We start from the raw sequence: 24992 nt of genomic DNA, 5'->3' as shown, positions 1-24992 counted from the left end.
TGAGTGCAGCTCTGGGGTATCATACAGGATGTAACTCAGGATCAGTACAGGATAAGTAATGTATGTACACAGTGACTGCACCAGCAGAATAGTGAGTGCAGCTCTGGAGTATAATACAGGATGTAACTCAGGATCAGTACAGGATAAGTAATGTATGTACGCAGTGACTGCCCCAGCAGAATAGTGAGTGCAGCTCTGGAGTATAATACAGGATGTAACTCAGGGTCAGTACCGGATAAGTAATGTATGTACACAGTGACTGCACCAGCAGAATAGTGAGTGCAGCTCTGGAGTATAATACAGGTGTAACTCAGGATCAGTACAGGATAAGTAATGTATGTACACAGTGACTGCACCAGCAGAATAGTGAGTGCAGCTCTGGAGTATAATGCAGGATGTAACTCAGGATCAGTACAGGATAAGTAATGTATGTACACAGTGACTCCACCAGCAGAATAGTGAGTGCAGCTCTGGAGTATAATGCAGGATGTAACTCAGGATCAGTACAGGATAAGTAATGTATGTACACTGTGACTCCACCAGCAGAATAGTGAGTGCAGCTCTGGAGTATAATACAGGATGTAACTCAGGATCAGTACAGGATAAGTAATGTATGTACACAGTGACTGCACCAGCAGAATAGTGAGTGCAGCTCTGGAGTATAATACAGGATTTAACTCAGGATCAGTACAGGATAAGTAATGTATGTACACAGTGACTGCACCAGCAGAATAGTGAGTGCAGCTCTGGAGTATAATACAGGATATAACTCAGGATCAGTACAGGATATGTAATGTATGTACACAGTGACTGCACCAGCAGAATAGTGAGTGCAGCTCTGGAGTATAATGCAGGATGTAACTCAGGATCAGTACAGGATATGTAATGTATGTACACAGTGACTGCACCAGCAGAATAGTGAGTGCAGCTCTGGAGTGTAATACAGGATGTAACTCAGGATCAGTACAGGATAAGTAATGTATGTACACAGTGACTGCACCAGCAGAATAGTGAGTGCAGCTCTGGAGTATAATACAGGATGTAACTCAGGATCAGTACAGGATAAGTAATGTATGTACACAGTGACTGCTCCAGCAGAATAGTGAGTGCAGCTCTGGAGTATAATACAGGATGTAACTCAGGATCAGTACAGGATAAGTAATGTATGTACACAGTGACTGCACCAGCAGAATAGTGAGTGCAGCTCTGGAGTATAATACAGGATGTAACTCAGGATCAGTACAGGATAAGTAATGTATGTACACAGTGACTGCACCAGCAGAATAGTAAGTTCAGCTCTGGAGTATAATACAGGATGTAACTCAGGATCAGTACAGGATAAGTAATGTATGTACACAGTGACTGCACCAGCAGAATAGAGAGTACAGCTCTGGAGTATAATACAGGATGTAACTCAGGATCAGTACAGGATAAGTAATGTATGTACACAGTGACTGCACCAGCAGAATAGTGAGTGCAGCTCTGGAGTATAATACAGGATATAACTCGGGATCAGTACAGGATAAGTAATGTATGTACACAGTGACTGCACCAGCAGAATAGTGAGTGCAGCTCTGGAGTATAATACAGGATGTAACTCAGGATCAGTACAGGATAAGTAATGTATGTACACAGTGACTGCACCAGCAGAATAGTGAGTACAGCTCTGGAGTATAATACAGGATGTAACTCAGGATCAGTACAGGATAAGTAATGTATGTACACAGTGACTGCACCAGCAGAATAGTGAGTGCAGCTCTGGAGTGTAATACAGGATGTAACTCAGGATCAGTACAGGATAAGTAATGTATGTACACAGTGACTGCACCAGCAGAATAGTGAGTGCAGCTCTGGAGTATAATACAGGATGTTACTCAGGATCAGTACAGGATAAGTAATGTATGTACACAGTGACTGCACCAGGAGAATAGTGAGTGCAGCTCTGGAGTATAATACAGGATGTAACTCAGGATCAGTACAGGATAAGTAATGTATGTACACAGTGACTGCACCAGCAGAATAGTGAGTGCAGCTCTGGAGTATAATACAGGATGTAACTCAGGATCAGTACAGGATAAGTAATGTATGTACACAGTGACTGCACCAGCAGAATAGTGAGTGCAGCTCTGAAGTATAATACAGGATGTAACTCAGACTCAGTACAGGATAAGTAATGTATGTACACAGTGACTGCACCAGCAGAATAGTGAGTGCAGCTCTGAAGTATAATACAGGATGTAACTCAGACTCAGTACAGGATAAGTAATGTATGTACACAGTGACTGCACCAGCAGAATAGTGAGTGCAGCTCTGGAGTATAATACAGGATGTAACTCAGAATCAGTGCAGGATAAGTAATGTATGTACACAGTGACTGCACCAGCAGAATAGTGAGTGCAGCTCTGGAGTATAATACAGGATGTATCTCAGGATCAGTACAGGATAAGTAATGTATGTACACAGTGACTGCACCAGCAGAATAGTGAGTGCAGCTCTGGAGTATAATACAGGATAAGTAATGTATGTACACAGTGACTGCACCAGCAGAATAGTGAGTGCAGCTCTGGAGTGTAATACAGGATGTAACTCAGGATCAGTACAGGATAAGTAATGTATGTACACAGTGACTGCACCAGCAGAATAGTGAGTGCAGCTCTGGAGTATAATACAGGATGTAACTCAGGATCAGTACAGGATAAGTAATGTATGTACACAGTGACTGCACCAGCAGAATAGAGAGTACAGCTCTGGAGTATAATCCAGGATGTAACTCAGGATCAGTACAGGATAAGTAATGTATGTACATAGTGACTGCACCAGCAGAATAGTGAGTGCAGCTCTGGAGCATAATACAGGATGTAACTCAGGATCAGTACAGGATAAGTAATGTATGTACACAGTGACTGCACCAGCAGAATAGTGAGTGCAGCTCTGGAGTATAATACAGGATAAGTAATGTATGTACACAGTGACTGCACCTGCAGAATAGTGAGTGCAGCTCTGGAGTATAATACAGGATGTAACTCAGGATCGGTACAGGATAAGAAATGTATGTACACAGTGACTGCACCAGCAGAATAGTGAGTGCAGCTCTGGAGTGTAATACAGGATGTAACTCAGGATCGGTACAGGATAAGTAATGTATGTACACAGTGACTGCACCAGCAGAATAGTGAGTGCAGCTCTGGAGTATAATACAGGATGTAACTCAGGATCAGTACAGGATAAGTAATGTATGTACACAGTGACACGACCAGCAAAATAGTGAGTGCAGCTCTGGAGTATAACACAGGATGTAACTCAGGATCAGTACAGGATAAGTAATGTATGTACACAGTGACTGCACCAGCAGAATAGAGAGTACAGCTCTGGAGTATAATACAGGATGTAACTCAGGATCAGTACAGGATAAGTAATGTATGTACACAGTGACTGCACCAGCAGAATAGTGAGTGCAGCTCTGGAGTATAATACAGGATAAGTAATGTATGTACACAGTGACTGCACCTGCAGAATAGTGAGTGCAGCTCTGGAGTATAATACAGGATGTAACTCAGGATCGGTACAGGATAAGAAATGTATGTACACAGTGACTGCACCAGCAGAATAGTGAGTGCAGCTCTGGAGTGTAATACAGGATGTAACTCAGGATCGTACAGGATAAGTAATGTATGTACACAGTGACTGCACCAGCAGAATAGTGAGTGCAGCTCTGGAGTATAATACAGGATGTAACTCAGGATCAGTACCGGATAAGTAATGTATGTACACAGTGACTGCACCAGCAGAATAGTGAGTGCAGCTCTGGAGTATAATACAGGGTAACTCAGGATCAGTACAGGATAAGTAATGTATGTACACAGTGACTGCACCAGCAGAATAGTGAGTGCAGCTCTGGAGTATAATGCAGGATGTAACTCAGGATCAGTACAGGATAAGTAATGTATGTACACAGTGACTCCACCAGCAGAATAGTGAGTGCAGCTCTGGAGTATAATGCAGGATGTAACTCAGGATCAGTACAGGATAAGTAATGTATGTACACTGTGACTCCACCAGCAGAATAGTGAGTGCAGCTCTGGAGTATAATACAGGATGTAACTCAGGATCAGTACAGGATAAGTAATGTATGTACACAGTGACTGCACCAGCAGAATAGTGAGTGCAGCTCTGGAGTATAATACAGGATGTAACTCAGGATCAGTACAGGATAAGTAATGTATGTATACAGTGACTGCACCAGCAGAATAGTGAGTGCAGCTCTGGAGTATAATACAGGATATAACTCAGGATCAGTACAGGATATGTAATGTATGTACACAGTGACTGCACCAGCAGAATAGTGAGTGCAGCTCTGGAGTATAATGCAGGATGTAACTCAGGATCAGTACAGGATATGTAATGTATGTACACAGTGACTGCACCAGCAGAATAGTGAGTGCAGCTCTGGAGTAAATACAGGATGTAACTCAGGATCAGTACAGGATAAGTAATGTATGTACACAGTGACTGCACCAGCAGAATAGTGAGTGCAGCTCTGGAGTATAATACAGGATGTAACTCAGGATCAGTACAGGATAAGTAATGTATGTACACAGTGACTGCACCAGCAGAATAGTGAGTGCAGCTCTGGAGTATAATACAGGATGTAACTCAGGATCAGTACAGGATAAGTAATGTATGTACACAGTGACTGCACCAGCAGAATAGTGAGTGCAGCTCTGGAGTATAATACAGGATGTAACTCAGGATCAGTACAGGATAAGTAATGTATGTACACAGTGACTGCACCAGCAGAATAGTGAGTGCAGCTCTGGAGTATAATACAGGATGTAACTCAGGATCAGTACAGGATAAGTAATGTATGTACACAGTGACTGCACCAGCAGAATAGAGAGTACAGCTCTGGAGTATAATACAGGATGTAACTCAGGATCAGTACAGGATAAGTAATGTATGTACACAGTGACTGCACCAGCAGAATAGTGAGTGCAGCTCTGGAGTATAATACAGGATATAACTCGGATCAGTACAGGATAAGTAATGTATGTACACAGTGACTGCACCAGCAGAATAGTGAGTGCAGCTCTGGAGTATAATACAGGATGTAACTCAGGATCAGTACAGGATAAGTAATGTATGTACACAGTGACTGCACCAGCAGAATAGTGAGTACAGCTCTGGAGTATAATACAGGATGTAACTCAGGATCAGTACAGGATAAGTAATGTATGTACACAGTGACTGCACCAGCAGAATAGTGAGTGCAGCTCTGGAGTTAATACAGGATGTAACTCAGGATCAGTACAGGATAAGTAATGTATGTACACAGTGACTGCACCAGCAGAATAGTGAGTGCAGCTCTGGAGTATAATACAGGATGTTACTCAGGATCAGTACAGGATAAGTAATGTATGTACACAGTGACTGCACCTGCAGAATAGTGAGTGCAGCTCTGGAGTATAATACAGGATGTAACTCAGGATCGGTACAGGATAAGAATGTATGTACACAGTGACTGCACCAGCAGAATAGTGAGTGCAGCTCTGGAGTAATACAGGATGTAACTCAGGATCGTACAGGATAAGTAATGTATGTACACAGTGACTGCACCAGCAAATAGTGAGTGCAGCTCTGGAGTATAATACAGGATGTAACTCAGGATCAGTACAGGATAAGTAATGTATGTACACAGTGACACACCAGCAAAATAGTGAGTGCAGCTCTGGAGTATAATACAGGATGTAACTCAGGATCAGTACAGGATAAGTAATGTATGTACACAGTGACTGCACCAGCAGAATAGTGAGTGCAGCTCTGGAGTATAACACAGGATGTAACTCAGGATCAGTACAGGATAAGTAATGTATGTACACAGTGACTGCACCAGCAGAATAGAGAGTACAGCTCTGGAGTATAATACAGGATGTAACTCAGGATCAGTACAGGATAAGTAATGTATGTACACAGTGACTGCACCAGCAGAATAGAGAGTACAGCTCTGGAGTATAATACAGGATGTAACTCAGATCAGTAATGTAATGTTAGTACAATGACTCACCCTCAATTGCCAGTATCTTGGTTTGCATCTCTTTAAAGATGGCCTCCAGCTGTGAGAAATCCCCTATCTCGTGTATGTGATGTTCCTTTGGATTAGAGGGCAGTTCAGTTATATCTCCAGCTTTAAAGTTGTTTCCGACCTGTGTGGAGTAAGTGAAAATTGTGAAGAATACATAGGCTGACATTTAAAGCGAAAGTTTAGAGTAGAGAATAGCCCTGTGGTGGTGTCATAGAGGATTCATGGAGGACAGAGAATAGCCCTGTGGTGGTGTCATAGAGGATTCATGGAGGACAGAGAATAGCCCTGTGGTGGTGTCATAGAGGATTCATGGAGGACAGAGAATAGCCCTGTGGTGGTCTCATTGGGTAATTCATAGAGGACAGAGAATAGCCCTGTGGTGGTGTCATAGAGGATTCATGGAGGACAGAGAATAGCCCTGTGGTGGTCTCATGGGTGATTTATGGAGGACAGAGCATAGCCCTGTGGTGGTGTCATTGGGTAATTCATAGAGGACAGAGGATAGCCCTGTGGTGGTGTCATAGACTCATGGAGGACAGAGCATAGGCCTATGGTGGTGTCATGGGTGATTCATGAGGACAGAGAATAGCCCTGTGGTGGTGTCATAGACTCATGGAGGACAGAGCATAGGCCTATGGTGGTGTCATGGGTGATTCACGGAGGACAGATGATAGCCCTGTGGTGGTGTCATAGATGATTCATGGTGGACAGAGCATAGTTCTGTGGTGGTGTCATGAGTGATTCATGGGGGATAGAGAATAGCCTTGTGATGGTGTCATGAGTGATTCATGGAGGATAGCCTTGTGATGGTGTCATGAGTGATTCATGGAGGATAGCCTTGTGATGGTGTCATGGGTGATTCATGGAGGATAGCCTTGTGATGGTGTCATGGGTGATTCATGGAGGATAGCCTTGTGATGGTGTCATGAGTGATTCATGGAGGATAGCCCTGTGATGGTGTCATGAATGATTTTTGGAGGATGGCCCTGTGGTGGTGTCATGGGTGATTCATGGAAAACAGAGAATAGCTCTGTGGTGGTGTCATAGATTATTCATGGTGGACAGAGCATAGCCCTGTGGTGGTGTCATGGGTGATTCATGGAAAACAGAGAATAGCTCTGTGGTGGTGTCATAGATTATTCATGGTGGACAGAGCATAGCCCTGTGGTGGTGTCATGGGTGATTCATGGAAAACAGAGAATAGCTCTGTGGTGGTGTCATAGATTATTCATGGTGGACAGAGCATAGCCCTGTGGTGGTGTCATGGTTGATTCATGGAGGATAGCCCTGTCACTGTGATGGTGTCATGAGTGATTCATGGAGGATAGCCCTGTGCAGTGGCGTACATAGAGAAGTAAGGGCCCCATAGCGAGGATCAAAGCAGGCCCCCCCACACAGGACAGAAGGGTTTCTGTCTAGACCCCTTTCAATGACCCTTGGGCCATTTTTCTATTGCTTCATTTGCTAAAAGTTATTCCTTTAGAGGGTAAAGTCCTGACCGGGTTTTCACCTCCAGTAGAAGAGGAGATGATCCCAACTAAGACTGGGCCCCCTTTTGCCCTGGGCCCCATAGCAATCGCATGGTCTGCCACTATGGTAGTTACGCCCCTGGGGCCCCTGTGATGGTGTCATGGGTCGCAGTGGCGTAGCTAGAAATGACTGGGCCCCACAGCTAATTTTTGAATGGGGCCCCCCTCCCCCAGTAATTTTTTAGCGACCCCTTCCTTTCATGCCGCCCCCATTCCTGTGGCTAGTTAAGATCGCTCTCTCAGACCAGGCCCGGCAGCTGTTCCATCCGTTTTCTACACTATCTATACTGTCACTGTATATAATTTCATTGTGCAATACTGTTGAGGTGTCCCTCACAAAATCTTGTAGTCCTCCTTCTCCTGGATGGGCCCCTTCTTGGTCAGGGCCCCAAAGCAGCCGCTTCCCCTACTTCCCCTATAGTTACGCCCCTGCATGGGTGATTTATGGAAGACAGAGAACAGCCCTGTGGTGGTGTCATGGGTGATTTGTGGAGGACAGAAAATAGCCCTGTGATGGGTGATTCATAGAGGACAGAGGATAGCCTTGTGATGGTGTCATGGGTGATTCATGGAGGATAGCCCTGTGATGGTGTCATGGGTGATTCATGGAGGATAGCCTTGTGATGGTGTCATGGGTGATTCATGGAGGATAGCCCTGTGATGGTGTCATGGGTGATTCATGGAGAATAGCCCTGTGATGGTGTCATGGGTGATTCATGGAGGATAGCCTTGTGATGGTGTCATGGGTGATTCATGGAGGATAGCCCTGTGATGGTGTCATGGGTGATTCATGGAGAATAGCCCTGTGATGGTGTCATGGGTGATTCATGGAGGATAGCCTTGTGATGGTGTCATGGGTGATTCATGGAGGATAGCCTTGTGATGGTGTCATGGGTGATTCATGGAGGATAGCCCTGTGATGGTGTCATGGGTGATTCATGGAGGATAGCCTTGTGATGGTGTCATGGGTGATTCATGGAGGATAGCCCTGTGATGGTGTCATGGGTGATTCATGGAGGATAGCCTTGTGATGGTGTCATGGGTGATTCGTGGAGGATAGCCCTGTGATGGTGTCATGGGTGATTCATGGAGAATAGCCTTGTGATAGTGTCATGGGTGATTCATGGAGGATAGCCCTGTGATGGTGGATAGCCCTGTGATGGTGCCATGAGTGATTCATGGAGGATAGCCCTGTGATGGTGGATAGCTCTGTGATGGTGCCATGGGTGATTCATGGAGGATAGCCCTGTGATGGTGTCATGGGTGATTCATGGAGGATAGCCTTGTGATGGTGTCATGGGTGATTTGTGGAGGATAGCCCTGTGATGGTGTCATGGGTGATTCATGGAGGATAGCCTTGTGATGGTGTCATGGGTGATTCATGGAGGATAGCCCTGTGATGGTGTCATGGGTGATTCATGGAGGATAGCCTTGTGATGGTGCCATGGGTGATTCATGGAGGATAGCCCTGTGATGGTGTCATGGGTGATTCATGGAGGATAGCCTTGTGATGGTGTCATGGGTGATTCATGGAGGATAGCCCTGTGATGGTGTCATGGGTGATTCATGGAGGATAGCCTTGTGATAGTGTCATGGGTGATTCATGGAGGATAGCCCTGTGATGGTGTCATGGGTGATTCATGGAGAATAGCCTTGTGATAGTGTCATGGGTGATTCATGGAGGATAGCCCTGTGATGGTGGATAGCCCTGTGATGGTGCCATGAGTGATTCATGGAGGATAGCCCTGTGATGGTGGATAGCTCTGTGATGGTGCCATGGGTGATTCATGGAGGATAGCCCTGTGATGGTGTCATGGGTGATTCATGGAGGATAGCCTTGTGATGGTGTCATGGGTGATTTGTGGAGGATAGCCCTGTGATGGTGTCATGGGTGATTCATGGAGGATAGCCTTGTGATGGTGTCATGGGTGATTCATGGAGGATAGCCCTGTGATGGTGTCATTGGTGATTCATGGAGGATAGCCTTGTGATAGTGTCATGGGTGATTCATGGAGGATAGCCCTGTGATGGTGTCATGGGTGATTCATGGAGGATAGCCCTGTGATGGTGTCATGGGTGATTCATGGAGGATAGCCCTGTGATGGTGTCATTGGTGATTCATGGAGGATAGCCTTGTGATAGTGTCATGGGTGATTCATGGAGGATAGCCCTGTGATGGTGGATAGCCCTGTGATGGTGCCATGAGTGATTCATGGAGGATAGCCCTGTGATGGTGGATAGCTCTGTGATGGTGCCATGAGTGATTCATGGAGGATAGCCCTGTGATGGTATCATGGGTGATTCATAGAGTGTAGCGGATTGTGTTTGGCTACTATCCACCGTCCTTAATTTTGGCTGTCCATAACGTTTATTGTTGCAATGTTATGTTTAATTCCCTATGGTTCGTTACTTGTAAGACAGTAATTCAGTAACCTGCTGAGCATTCGTCTGGTTGTGCGGTAGAAACACAATGGCAACAATGTATGTCTCAACTGGACTGTTGATTGGATTACTTCTCAGGCTGAGGGGAGGGGATGTGTGGGCTCCCTTGCATGGGACAGTGGCATAGAAGCAGGGTATGTGGCATTAAACAGTGTCCTGATACTGTGTGTCGTCCAGTGATGGGATATTCGTGGAGGGTTTTATTTGCTACTGATGATATTCTTCCTGTGCTAACTACTTGATACCAAAGTACAAGTAACCCTTGGAATATCGGTGGAGAAAGCTTATGTCGCACTAGCGCTTCGGAGAAGGATGGAGGATAGCCCTGTCGTCGTGTCATAGGTGATTCATGGAAGACAGAGAATAGCCCTGTGGTTGTGTAATGGGTGATTATTAGAGGATGGAGGATAGCCCTGTGGTGGTGTCATAGATCATTAATGGTGGACAGAGCATAGCCCTGTGGTGGTGTCATGGGTGATATAGCCTTGTGATGGTGTCATAGAGGATTCATGGTGGACAGAGCATAGCCCTGTGGTGGTGTCATGGGTGATTTATGGAGGATGGAGGATAGCCCTGTCATTGTGTCATGGGTGAGGAGTTGAGGACAGAGGATAGCTATAGTAATGTCAGACCATAAGCTGATTACCCCAATGACATAACGGGTGACTTTTAGTTTGTCTGCAGCTTCTGTTGTTCCGTTGTTATTATCATTGACGTCTCCATCTGTCAGCAGCAGAAGTACCTTCTTGGCGTGCTGCCGGGCTCCTGCTTCTGGGGTGAAGATCTCGTTTCTGCAGGAAAACATGGGAGGTTAAGGAGTATGCGTCAGCCTAATTCATTCTCATCACATAAAACAGGCTTATCCGGAATCTACACATAAACCTTCAGAAACGACAGGTGTCAAGGAGCTGCCATTGCTTCCTGAAATCCAATGTGTATGGGATGAGATACCGGTGTGTAGCATCTGTCAGTGTGAACATGTGCCATATATGAGTGCATTGTATGTAGTCACATAAGAGCTATGCTATGCCCGTCTCCCTGCACCCCAACACCAATGCTTTATATATTCTCAGGAAGAGTAATGGCAGAGCTGAGGTATAGAGACACTATATATAAGGCCCCATCCCTGACCAGCAGAGGACACACTGACTACTCCACTCATGGTATCATCTTCAGGAATGCTATAATGTCTTGCTGAGCACTTACAGTGTGAATTTGAGGGCTCTGTATAAATATCCAAAACCTCCTATATGCTTCATCTCCTTAATTTTTTCTTCGGCTTTTCCAAGTTGATAATCCGTAAAGTTCAAAACTGTCTTTGGGATTGTTGAAAACATAACAACAGAAAACTGTGAAGAGAAAAGTGATGGTTTATTGTAGAGAAGGAAACAAAGGCAAAAGAACAGACCCCAAAATAGAAGGAGGTGGAACAAAAGAGGCTGGAGAAAGTGGAGATCATGGAACATACTCAGGAAGGGGGGATGTAGGAGATCTGTGGAAAATGGTGGTTGGTTGGTAGGATGCTGAAAAATACACTGGTGTGTGATGGTGGAGGCTGCTGGAGAACGGAGATATTGGTGTGTGATGGTTGAGGCTGCTGGAGAACGGAGATATTGGTGTGTGATGGTGGAGGGTGCTGGAGAATGGAGATATTGGTGTGTGATGGTGGAGGGTTCTGGAGAATGGAGATATTGGTGTGTGATGGTGGAGGGTTCTGGAGAATGGAGATGTTGGTGTGTGATGGTGGAGGGTTCTGGAGAATGGAGATATTGGTGTGTGATGGTGGAGGGTGCTGGAGAGTGGAGATATTGGTGTGATGGTGGAGGGTGCTGGAGAATGGAGATATTGGTGTGTGATGGTGGAGGGTGCTGGAGAATGGAGATATTGGTGTGTGATGGTGGAGGGTGCTGGAGAGTGGAGATATTGGTGTGTGATGGTGGAGGGTGCTGGAGAATGGAGATATTGGTGTGTGATGGTGGAGGGTGCTGGAGAATGGAGATATTGGTGTGTGATGGTGGAGGGTGCTGGAGAATGAAGATGTTGGTGTGTGATGGTGGAGGGTTCTGGAGAATGGAGATGTTGGTGTGTGATGGTGGAGGGTGCTGGAGAATGGAGATATTGGTGTGTGATGGTGGAGGCTGCTGGAGAATGAAGATGTTGGTGTGTGATGGTGGAGGGTTCTGGAGAATGGAGATGTTGGTGTGTGATGGTGGAGGGTGCTGGAGAATGGAGATATTGGTGTGTGATGGTGGAGGGTTCTGGAGAATGGAGATATTGGTGTGTGATGGTGGAGGGTGCTGGAGAATGGAGATGTTGGTGTGTGATGGCGGAGGGTGCTGGAGAATGGAGATATTGGTGTGTGATGGCGGAGGGTGCTGGAGAATGGAGATGTTGGTGTGTGATGGTGGAGGCTGCTGGAGAATGAAGATGTTGGTGTGTGATGGTGGAGGGTTCTGGAGAATGGAGATGTTGGTGTGTGATGGTGGAGGGTGCTGGAGAATGGAGATATTGGTGTGTGATGGTGGAGGCTGCTGGAGAATGAAGATGTTGGTGTGTGATGGTGGAGGGTTCTGGAGAATGGAGATGTTGGTGTGTGATGGTGGAGGGTGCTGGAGAATGGAGATGTTGGTGTGTGATGGTGGAGGGTTCTGGAGAATGGAGATATTGGTGTGTGATGGTGGAGGGTGCTGGAGAATGGAGATATTGGTGTGTGATGGTGGAGGGTGCTGGAGTATGGAGATATTGGATTGTGATGGTGGAGGGTGCTGGAGAATGGAGATATTGGTGTGTGATGGTGGAGGGTGCTGGAGAATGGAGATATTGGTGTGTGATGGTGGAGGGTGCTGGAGAATGGAGATATTGGTGTGTGATGGTGGAGGGTGCTGGAGAATGGAGATATTGGTGTGTGATGGTGGAGGGTGCTGGAGAATGGAGATATTGGTGTGTGATGGTGGAGGGTGCTGGAGAATGGAGATATTGGATTGTGATGGTGGAGGGTGCTGGAGAATGGAGATATTGGTGTGTGATGGTGGAGGGTGCTGGAGAATGGAGATATTGGTGTGTGATGGTGGAGGGTGCTGGAGAATGGAGATATTGGTGTGTGATGGTGGAGGGTGCTGGAGAATGGAGATATTGGTGTGTGATGGTGGAGGGTGCTGGAGAATGGAGATATTGGTATGTGATGGTGGAGGGTGCTGGAGAATGGAGATATTGGATTGTGATGGTGGAGGGTGCTGGAGAATGGAGATATTGGTATGTGATGGTGGAGGGTGCTGGAGAATGGAGATATTGGTATGTGATGGTGGAGGGTGCTGGAGAATGGAGATATTGGTGTGTGATGGTGGAGGGTGCTGGAGAATGGAGATATTGGTATGTGATGGTGGAGGGTGCTGGAGAATGGAGATATTGGTATGTGATGGTGGAGGGTGCTGGAGAATGGAGATATTGGTATGTGATGGTGGAGGGTGCTGGAGAATGGAAATATTGGTATGTGATGGTGGAGGGTGCTGGAGAATGGAGATATTGGTATGTGATGGTGGAGGGTGCTGGAGAATGGAAATATTGGTATGTGATGGTTGAGGGTGCTGGAGAATGGAGATATTGGTATGTAATGGTAGAGGGTGCTGGAGAATGGAGATATTGGTATGTGATGGTGGAGGGTGCTGGAGAATGGAGATATTGGTGTGTGATGGTGGAGGGTGCTGGAGAATGGAGATATTGGTATGTAATGGTAGAGGGTGCTGGAGAATGGAGATATTGGTATGTGATGGTGGAGGGTGCTGGAGAATGGAAATATTGGTATGTGATGGTGGAGGGTGCTGGAGAATGGAAATATTGGTATGTGATGGTTGAGGGTGCTGGAGAATGGAGATATTGGTATGTAATGGTAGAGGGTGCTGGAGAATGGAGATATTGGTATGTGATGGTGGAGGGTGCTGGAGAATGGAAATATTGGTATGTGATGGAGGAGGGTGCTGGAGAATGGAGATATTGGTATGTGATGGTGGAGGGTGCTGGAGAATGGAGATATTGGTGTGTGATGGTGGAGGGTGCTGGAGAATGGAGATATTGGTATGTGATGGTAGAGGGTGCTAGAGAATGGAGATATTGGTGTGTGATGGTGGAGTGTACTGGAGAATGGGGATATGTGTGTGATGGTGGTGGGAACTAACAATACTGGTATGTGAGGGTTAGTGGATGATGATGAAAAAGAGCAGAGAATTTTGAAAACTTGAGAGATGTTGGAGGTAAATGGAAGAAAGGGTAGGGAACTGGTGTACAGTTTTTGCTGAAGAGTAGACATGATGGAATATGAAGACGTTCAGGGGCAGTGGAGATCCCGTTCTCATGTATCATGGTCATCAGCCACCTCTCTTACATGTACAGTGCTGCTCTTTAGGTTCTGGATTGTGTTCAGTAGGAACTTCTGAACTTCTCCAAACTCTAGTTCCCCCACACTGTGCGAGTCATCGATTAGGAAACACAGATCCACATCAACATTCTGGCATTCTAGAGAACATCAATGAGACAAGAATGAAGAGTACACAGAGAAAATGAGACACCTCTCCATATAACATTCACCAGAAAGATGGGCTGGAATACTACGGTACTTCATAGGCAGGATGTGGGAAAGGGTGGGTGAGAAGGAGACAGGCAATAGGTAGGGATGGAGGAAGGAGTGGATGAGGAGAAGAAGACAGGCAATAGGTAGGGATGGAGGAAGGAGTGGATGAGGAGAAGAAGACAGGCAGAAGGTAGGGTTGGAGGAAGGAGTGGATGAGGAGAAGAAGACAGGCAGAAGGTAGGGATGGAGGAAGGAGTTGTGAGGAGGAGGAGAAAGTCAGTAGGCAGGGATGGAGGAAGAAGAGGGTGAGGAGGAGGAGACAGGTAGGTCGGTATGGAGGAAGAAGTGGGTGAGGAGGAGGAGCCAGGTAGTAGGTAGGGATGGAGGAAGGAGTGGGTGAGGAAGAGAGACAGGCAGTAGGTAGGGATGGAAGAAGAAGAGGGTGGGAATTGGGAAGGACAGGTGGTAGTTTGGGATTGAAGATGGTCGAGCAGGTAGGGATGAAGGAGGAAGTGAGGGATATAGAGTGGAACAGCCGGTAGGTCGGGATGGAGGACAAAAAAGGCCTGAAAAGCATAGTTGCCAAGAGCCTCAAATTTGCCAGGATTGTCCTAAATGTTGAGAAAATCCTGGCACAAAATGAGAAGGATTTATGCAAATTGTGGACTGGAAGTAGGCTTTTTTAGAAGAATTTGTGGTGTACCTGGGGTGGGACTTAAAGCAGCTCTGTCACCAGGATCACCCCTATTAAACCAGACACACTGGCTGCTAGGGATCATCACACAGATTAAAACTCTACCTTTCTTTTGTCTGTATGATAAACGGCTACAGAAATATCTATGTTTTATTCATATGCAAATTAGCAATTCAAGCACTCAGAGGCGGGGCCGAATAATCTAAGCCCCCCCCCCCTTCCATTGATTGACAGGGCTAGACAGCAGGCTGAGGGAAGAGCTGTGTCCTGGCTTATATATATCTACTGTATATACACTGCTCAAAAAAATAAAGGGAACACTTAAACAACACAATGTAACTCCAAGTCAATCGCACTTCTGTGACATCAAACTGTCCACTTAGGAAGCAACACTGAGTGACAATCAATTTCACATGCTGTTGTGCAAATGGGATAGACAACAGGTGGAAATTATAGGCAATTAGCAAGACCCCCCAATAAAGGAGTGGTTCTGCAGGTGGTGACCACAGAGCACTTCTCAGTTCCTATGCTTCCTGGCTGATGTTTTGGTCACTTTTGAATGCTGGCGGTGCTTTCACTCTAGTGGTAGCATGAGACGGAGTCTACAACCCACACAAGTGGCTCAGGTACTGCAGCTTATCCAGGATGGCACATCAATGCGAGCTGTGGCAAGAAGGTTTGCTGTGTCTGTCAGCGTAGTGTCCAGAGCATGGAGGCACTACCAGGAGACAGGCCAGTACATCAGGAGACGTGGAGGAGGCCGTAGGAGGGAAACAACCCAGCAACAGGACCGCTACCTCTGCCTTTGTGCAAGGAGGAACAGGTGGAGCACTGCCAGAGCCCTGCAAAATGACCTCCAGCAGGCCACAAATGTGCATGTGTCTGCTCAAACGGTCAGAAACAGACTCCATGAGGGTGATATGAGGGCCCGACGTCCACAGGTGGGGGTTGTGCTTACAGCCCAACACCATGCAGGACGTTTGGCATTTGCCAGAGAACACCAAGATTGGCAAATTCGCCACTGGCGCCCTGTGCTCTTCACAGATGAAAGCAGGTTCACACTGAGCACATGTGACAGACGTGACAGAGTCTGGAGACGCCGTGGAGAACGTTCTGCTGCCTGCAACATCCTCCAGCATGACCGGTTTGGCATTGGGTCAGTAATGGTGTGGGGTGGCATTTCTTTGGAGGGGGGGGGGGGGGGGGGGGGGGGGGGGGGGGGGGGGGGGGGGGGGGGTGCGGCACAGCCCTCCATGTGCTCGCCAGAGGTAGCCTGACTGCCATTAGGTACCGAGATGAGATCCTCAGACCCCTTGTGAGACCATATGCTGGTGCGGTTGGCCCTGGGTTCCTCCTAATGCAAGACAATGCTAGACCTCATGTGGCTGGAGTGTGTCAGCAGTTCCTGCAAGACGAAGGCATTGATGCTATGGACTGGCCCGCCCGTTCCCCAGACCTGAATCCAATTGAGCACATCTGGGACATCATGTCTCGCTCTATCCACCAACGTTGCACCAAAGACGTCCAGGAGTTGGCAGATGCTTTAGTCCAGGTCTGGGAGGAGATCCCTCAGGAGACCGTCCGCCACCTCATCAGGAGCATGCACAGGCGTTGTAGGGAGGTCATACAGGCACGTGGAGGCCACACACACTACTGAGCCTCATTTTGACTTGTTTTAAGGACATTACATCAAAGTTGGATCAGCCTGTAGTGTGTTTTTCCACTTTAATTTTGAGTGTGACTCCAAATCCAGACCTCCATGGGTTGAAAAATTTGATTTCCATTTTTTTTTTGTGTGATTTTGTTGTCAGCACATTCAACTATGTAAAGAACAAAGTATTTCAGAAGAATATTTAATTAATTCAGATCTAGGATGTGTTATTTTTGTGTTCCCTTTATTTTTGAGCAGTGTATATGCATTATACACACTCTGTACTATAGCTTCACACACTGAGATCTGCTCAGAAAGCTCATCTACATATCACTGCTTTATTCACAGACACAATATATGATCATACAGACACCTGTAATATGTGATATCTTATAAGTATAGGAAAGACATGCTGAGGGCAGAGCGGTGTCCTAGCATCTCCATATCATATACACTATGTACTATAGCTTCACCACACTGAGATGCTCAGAAAGCTCATCTACATATCACTGCTTTATTCACAGACACAATATATGATCATACAGACACCTGTAATATGTGATATCTTATAAGTATAGGAAAGACATGCTGAGGGCAGAGCGGTGTCCTAGCATCTCCATATCATATACACTATGTACTATAGCTTCACCACACTGAGATCTGCTCAGAAAGCTCATCTACATATCACTGCTTTATTCACAGACACAATATATGATCATACAGACACCTGTAATATGCGTTAGCTTATAAGTATAGAAAACCAAGCATTCTTATGTGGTATAGCTTAGGCTACTTTCACGGATCCGGCACTAATACATTCCTATGGGGAAAAATGCCAGATCCGGCATTCAGGCAAGTCTTCAGTTTTTTTCGCTGGAGATAAAACCGTAGCACGCTATGGTTTTCTCTTTTGCCTGATAAGTCAAAATGACTGAACTGAAGACTTCCTGATGCATCCTGAACGGTTTACTCTCCAATCAGAATGCATGGGGATATGCCTGATCAGTTCTTTTCCGGTATAGACCCCCTGTGACGGAACTCTATGCCGGAAATGAAAAACGCTAGTGTGAAAGTACCCTTAGAGGTTAAAGGGGTTTTCCGGATATCATAAATATAACTTATGTTTTAGACCATACATCACCAATAATTACCTAATATAATGTAAATGTCACATATTTACCGTTCAGTAGTTATAAAAGTAGTTTTCTTCCTCCGCTACCCACTGTGTTTCCTCATGAATTACCATGGCTTTGACCTGTAGTTCTGAGCCTTTGTGAGGTCGAGCATGCTCAGTGTGTTGCTATCAATTTCTCTAGCAAAATGTCTTGTGAACTAAAGGATGTGTCAGTGTGCCGGGCGAGGGGGCGTGGCCAGACTGTATATCAGGCAGCCAATAAATAAACAGCAACACTCATAGCAGGAAAGCTAGGGATTGTGGGGATTGTAGTTTTGTGAGGGAAGATCAGGCGCCATGATACTCACTCACACAGGAGCTAGACAAATGGATTGCAAGGTTAATTGAAGCTCTGGTTATATGTGTGGGTCTGGGTTCTGGTTGGGTCACAGCTTGCAGCCTTAATGCAGTTTTTCAAAAATTAAGTTACTTTACCGGAATACCCCTTTAAGCTATTGGTTTTGTATGTAGAGTTCCCAGGTTTGAATCTTAGGAGAACTTTATATATATATATATTTTTTCCCTCCCCACGACAGCACCTTAGAGAGATGGCTCCGCCTCCCAGGACAGGAAACCTGCAGCATAAAAAAGGTGGAGCCACTCTCCCACCTCAGTGAGGTTTCCTGTCCTGGAATGGGAGGCCTGCAGTTTGTTTTCCAGGTGCCCATGACTAGGAAGCCCTGGTAGCTACCCGAGGGTCATGGGCAGGATAGAATTATCTGCCGATGGTCCGTTGCCCATAGGCTTGGGCTGGAAGGGCCAGGAGATCGGCGGTAGTCCAGGAGGCCGTTGGTTTCTCCAATGGGGCAGGCGGTTGTGGATCCCTCAGGCGAGTGTGGCCCCACCGGGGAGCAAGCGTGGCCAGCAGGTCTACCATATCGCAGATGCACCAGGACGCCAGCAGGCCGAGTCGCAGAGTGATGACGTCAACAGGATGTCCTTGCGTTCCACTGCCGAGCGCTTCCGGTCAGGTGACCGGAAGTTCATTATTCAGCGCTACTTTTGAATTCCGGTGTTGTTCGGCATCCAGACGTATCTCAGGTACAGAGGTTCTGGGGATTTGGCTGGCGTATCTGTTTGTTCCAGTGGCATCAGGTGCATGGTCGGTCTGCAAAGATGGAGGCAAGCTCTCAGGTGAGAGATATGCTATGGTGGCAAATGATAATTGGTGTTATTTTGAATTGTATGCAGGTGTAACTGCAGCTATGGAGGAAGAAAAGAGGTCTGACAATACGGATATTGAAATTCAGCCATCGGTATTGTGAGATCTAATGGATTGTTCCTTAAAGGGTTAAGGTTGTTTCCTTAGATATGGATATATTTTTTCTCTATAGATGGCGCCTAAGAAAGTGGTGGCCAAGAGGAAAAATCAAGAGTGCGCTATATGTAAATGTCCACTGTCATCTTCATATTCAAAGAGGCTTTGTCAACAATGTATGGAGAAGACGGTGGCAGATGAGACACCAAGTTTCTTGAAAGACTTGAAGTCTCTTATCAGATCAGAAGTAAAAGTCTCCTTAAAAGCCTGTAAGAAACGTAAGAAATCGACAGAGCAGATGGAGTCAAAGATTGACTCATCAGAAGACAGCGAGACTCCTTTTGGAGACGAGGATTCAGATGATTCCTCCTCCTCAGGGGAAGAAAGAGGAGAACATTTTTTGTTCCCGGCGGAGGATACGGAAGATAAGTCGTGGTAGACTCGGTTTTTGGAAGTCTTAGGGAGAAAAAACAAAGAGGTTTCCTATTGCATAAAAGTATTATGGCGGCAATTGAAAAAAGAGTGGAAGAAACCCGATAAGAAGCTGTAACGGATCTCCTGGCACCCTGATTGGGTACCTCCGTCGATGGATGCTCCTAGTGCTTCCCGAGGACTCCAAGCACTCCACTTGACACCGTAAGCACTGCAGACCCCACGAACCGCCGAAGCTTGGTTGAGGTCTCGCCGTCTCCTACCCACCCTGGACCTACGACAAGGCTCCAGGCTCCAGTGGGTGAACCTCTCCTAAATCCAGAGAGCAGGAACAGCTCTTACAAGAGCTAGTAGTTATAGCCAGGGGAGTATAGCAAATCTTCAGCGTATAGCAATCCCCAGTGTCGATCAGTTACCCAAACACCAGCCTCAACATGATGAAGGGTAAAACAGGAACTCTTTATTGAACACACAGCATTGACTTATATACACATGACATACTGAGGACATGACATAGCAGCCAATCCTGTATAGTTTAAACACAAAAACTAACCCTATTCAACAAACACACTGGCATTGTCTGTGACGCAATCAACAATGAACATGCAAACATCTTCACCCCCTCCATAATGAATGAATGGGAAGAGGAGACACATGTGATGGGATTATCTCCTGAGTGTATCATAGGAGTCGGCTGCTATTATAATCAACTATCTTAATCCCATCACTAACACAATCAGTGGGAGTCTCAGTGCAGAGTTAACCCTTTTTGTGTTGCTGAATCCACACCATGCCTTTTTAATGGGCAATAGGAAATATGTGGCATATAAATTACACACATAAATCAGGATTCATAGTTCCTTGTAACCCCAAAAGGTCTGAGGGGGGTCTCCATAGTTCTCGGTCCATAGTCTGTAGGAAGGAGGCTGGCCCTCAGGCTTCTCCAGCAGTCCCAGTGACGATTCAGTCCGTCACAGAAGCCCTTTATATCTAAGACCTTTGAAAGAAAGTATCCATTTGAGGAAGAAATGTCAACCTCTTGGGATAAAGCCCCAAAACTTGATGTCGCGATTTCTAAAATCTCCAAAAAGTCATCATTGCCCTTTGAGGATATGGGGTTCCTAAAAGATCCTTTGGACAAGAGGATTGACTCGTCCCTCAAAAGTACAGGGTGTTTTCGGCTGCTTCTTTCAGACCTAGCATAGCCGCCACTATAACGGCTAGATCTATGTCAGTCTGGTTGAATAGGCTAGAAAGTCAGATAGGAATAAATGTCCAAGGGAGCAATTGTTGGCCTCTATTCCTACCTTCAAAAGCAGTAGATTTAATTTCGGATGCTTCTATGGACGCTGAGCGGCCTCCCTCTCTAATTCTGCATGCCGTGCGCTATGGCTGAAGAATTGGAGGGGTGGAGATATGTCCTCCAAATTGAGATTATGTGGTATTCCTTGTGAAGGTCAGTTTTTGTTTGGGCCAGAACTGGACGCTCTGCTTGAGAAAGCGGCGGATAGGAAAAAAAGTTCCCACAGGAGTCCTTTGCTCAATTTAAGAGCTATAAGCGGCCCTTTCGGACATCGTCCAGATTTCAGGGAAAAGACAGGCTAGAGAAAGAACAGGGAACGAGAACCAGGCCTTCGGGAATAAAGGCTTCTTGTTCGGATCAGCCTCCGCTCGTTCGGATAAGCAATCCAAACAATGACGCCATGTTCCCAGTAGGGGAAGTTGAAATTCTTCCTACCTGCTTGGGAAAAAATTGCAGGAACATGGCTGGTAGATCTCTTACGAGACGGATTAAGGCTAGAATTCAAAAGCAATCGCCAGAAAGTTTTATGATTACAAAATCCTCACAGGCATTGATGGAAGAAATAAACAAGTTGATAAGCAAAAGCGTGCTGGTTCCAGTTCCGGTGCTAGAAAGGTCAAGGGGTTTCTATTCAACACTGTTCCTGGTAAAGAAACCAGATGGTTCATTTCGGGCAATCATAAATTTAAAACATCTGAACAAATTTTTGAAGGTCAGGAAATTCAAAATGGAGACAATCAGATCGGCGATTCATCTTTTGTTTCCGGGCTGTCATATGGCGGTTCTGGATTTGAAGGATGCTTATCACCATATTCCCATCCACCCAGACCATCAAAAATTTCTCAGGATAGCGATAAGGACAGAGCTCCAGATCCTTCACTTTCAGTTTCAAGCATTACCGTTCGGCCTCTCTATGGCACCGCAAATATTTACCAAGGTGGTGGCGGAGATGGCCTCTTTCATTCGAAGGGAGAACATCACGTTCCTACCTTACTTGGACGATTTCCTGGTGATAGCTCAATCACAAGAAGCGTGCATAAGAGGGGTAGCGCAGGTGGTGAGGATTCTGAAAAATCTAGGGTGGATGTTGAACATGCAGAAATCCAGAATGCAGCCGTCTACAAATCAGGTGTTCTTAGGCCTACTTCTGGACTCCGTACAAGAAAGGACCTTTCTCACGGAGGAGAAGATAGTCCGTGTTCAGCAGGGAGTGCAGAGAGTCCAAACAGGAGAACCCTTAACCATAAGAAAAGCCATGTCACTACTAGGAGTCCTAACGTCTTGCATTCGGCAGTACAGTGGGCCCAGTGGCATTCTCGCCAGCTACAAAGAGATATTTTGACCGCAATGAGGCAGAGAGGAACATCCTTGGAGTCAATCTTAACCGTGTCAAGCCAAACCTTGATATCCCTAGATTGGTGGATAGATTGAGAAATCTAATCCAGGGGGTGCCTTGGTCCTACCCGGACCCAGTTGTAGTGACAACGGACGCCAGTCCCTGGGGTTGGGGGGCTCACGTCAAGGACCAGTTGTTTCAGGGAGAGTGGTCCCAGGGTCAGAGGTTTTTCTCTTCCAACCGAAAAGAGTTACGAGCTGTTCTTCTGGCACTAAGGGCGGTTTTGCCGGAAATCCAGAACGAGCATATCAGGATAATGTCCGACAATCAGACAGTGGTTTCGTACCTGAATCGCCAAGGGGAACCAGGTCAGAAACGTTGCTAAGAGACAGAATGGATATTCAGGGAGATAGAAGGGAAGGTAGTTCATCTTTCTGCTTTCCACATAAGAGGAGTAGAAAATATCCAAGCAGATTTTTTGAGCCGACACAGGTTGTGGCAGGGAGAGTGGACGCTGAATCCGGCTGTTTTTGCGCAGATAGTAGATCTGTGGGGTCGTCCATCTGTAGACATGTTTGCTACAAGGGAGAACAGGAAGGTCAAGAGCTTTTTTTCCCTCAGTCCAAAAGAGTGCCCATCTGGAGTGGATGCCTTTCTCCAGAGGTGGGATTTTCCTCTGGGATATGCATTCCCTCCCCTACAGCTAATACCGTTGGTTCTGAAAAAGATCAGGTACGAAAGGGCAAGAGTAATCCTGATAGCACCTTTTTGGCTGAGAGGGCATGGTTTTCGCTACTGAGAGCCATGTCAATCTCGGACCCCTGGATTCTGCCAGAGATCCCAGACCTATTATCACAGGGTCCTGTGTTCCACCCAAGAGTGGGGTCTCTACATCTTTCGGCGTGGAATTTGAGGTCATTTCTAGCCAGTCAGGGTTCTCAAAGGAATTAGTCTCTACTCTAATGAAGAGCAGAAGGAAGTAACTAATGCATTTATGCTAGAGTGTGGCGAAATTTTTTGTCCTTCCTAGGTATGGAGAGAGTTTCGTGGCCCTTGGAATTCTCGGTGTCACAGGTGCTTGAATTCCCCAAAAAGGTTTATCCTTGGGATTGGCAAAAAGCACTCTGAGGTTCAAGTTTCTGCATTCGGTATTAGGTAGGAGAAATTTAGCAATGGATCGTGGGTAGTGAGATTTTTAAGGCAGTTGACAGGATGGTACCAGTGAAAGGCCCCAGGTTCCCGCCATGGGATCTGAATTTAGTCTTAAATGCCTTAACTAAATATCCCTTCGAGCCTTTAGAGTCCTGTTCAGTAAAACAACTTACCCTAAAGCTAGTATTGCTGGTAGCCTTGACTTCGGCCAGGAGGATTAGTGAGATCCAGGCTATCTCCATCAACCCCCCTTTCATGTCAATCAGGGAAGACAGAGTAGTGTTAAGACCAGACCAGGTTTTCTGCCGAAGGTTCCATCTAGAGCAAATAGATCGCAAGATAGTTCTCCCAGCTTTTTTTTCAGATCCCAAGGAGGATCAAGAAAAAGAATTGCATTCTCTCGATGTCAGAAGGTGTATCATACAGTACCTAGAGGTCACTAAAGTCTGGAGAAAGTCATCAGCCCTGTTTGTTCTTTTTGGTGGGGCTAAGAAGGGTAAAACGGCTTTGAAGGCATCTATTGCTAGATGGATCAGAGAAGTCATCTCTATGGCATATTCTGTGTCCGGAGTTCCTCCACCTATCTCTTTGAGAGCTCATTCCACTAGAGCGGTGTCAACTTCTTGGGCGGAGAGGGCCAGTGTATCTATTGAACAAATTTGTCGGGCTGCTACCTGGTCTTCTCCCTCTACTTTTTATAAGCACAACAGGCTTCAGCTTGATTCCATCTCTGACCTATTATTTGGTACTAATGTTTTTGAAGCTGTTTCCCACCCTTGATTTATCTCTGTAATCTCTCTCTAAGGTGCTGTCGTGGGAGGGGAAAAAATTATGATTACACTTACCGGTAATCAGATTTTCCTGACCCTACGACAGCACCGTTCCTTATTCCCTCCCTATGGTGTTTGTTCTGTGTGTTCACGGGTGTTGCAATAAAAAATACAAAAAAATTATATATATATATATATATATATATATATATATACACACATACACACACACAGTCCTGATCAAAAGTTTAAGACCACTTGATAAATGGCAGACAATCCTATGTATCATGGCTGGATCTTCACAAGGTTCCAAGTAGAGCTTCAACATGCAACAAGAAGAAATGGGAGGGAGACAGAACATTTTTTGAGCATTCAATTTAATGAAAACAATGAATAAACTGAAACAGGCTGTTTTTCAGCTGATTAAAAGTTGAGGACCACACCTCCAAAAAAAAACTAAACCCCCCCAAAACCGAAATCCAACCTCCAAACATGAGCTCAGTAATGAGTAGCTCCGCCGTTATTGTTTCGGCATGCTTGATGCAAGCGTTTCCATGAGGTGATCTGGAACATTTCTCCAAGTGGTGAAGACGGCCACACGAAGGCCA

General features: G+C 46.0%; 2 protein-coding genes across 3 annotated transcripts in view; both read right to left on the bottom strand.

Annotated features, from left to right (window-relative positions):
* Positions 1-24992, bottom strand: part of LOC121008516 (TBC1 domain family member 10B-like) — a 959042-nt gene that overhangs the window by 801830 nt on the left and 132220 nt on the right. The gene's annotated exons all lie outside the window — the stretch shown is intronic.
* Positions 1-24992, bottom strand: part of LOC121008517 (integrin alpha-L-like) — a 163085-nt gene that overhangs the window by 77550 nt on the left and 60543 nt on the right. For both annotated transcript variants that reach the window (XM_040441123.1, XM_040441124.1), the window contains exons 6-9: positions 14429-14559; positions 11257-11399; positions 10697-10841; positions 6062-6200 (exon numbers count right to left, since the gene is read on the bottom strand). In XM_040441123.1, the coding sequence (XP_040297057.1) occupies positions 6062-6200; positions 10697-10841; positions 11257-11399; positions 14429-14559 (558 nt within the window). The remainder of the gene's footprint in view (positions 1-6061; positions 6201-10696; positions 10842-11256; positions 11400-14428; positions 14560-24992) is intronic.

Source organism: Bufo bufo, chromosome 7, assembly GCF_905171765.1.
Source record: "Bufo bufo chromosome 7, aBufBuf1.1, whole genome shotgun sequence".
Lineage (NCBI taxonomy): Eukaryota > Metazoa > Chordata > Amphibia > Anura > Bufonidae > Bufo > Bufo bufo.
The sequence above is the reverse complement of the archived record's forward strand: the minus strand, read 5'-3'. Positions and strand labels throughout refer to the sequence as shown.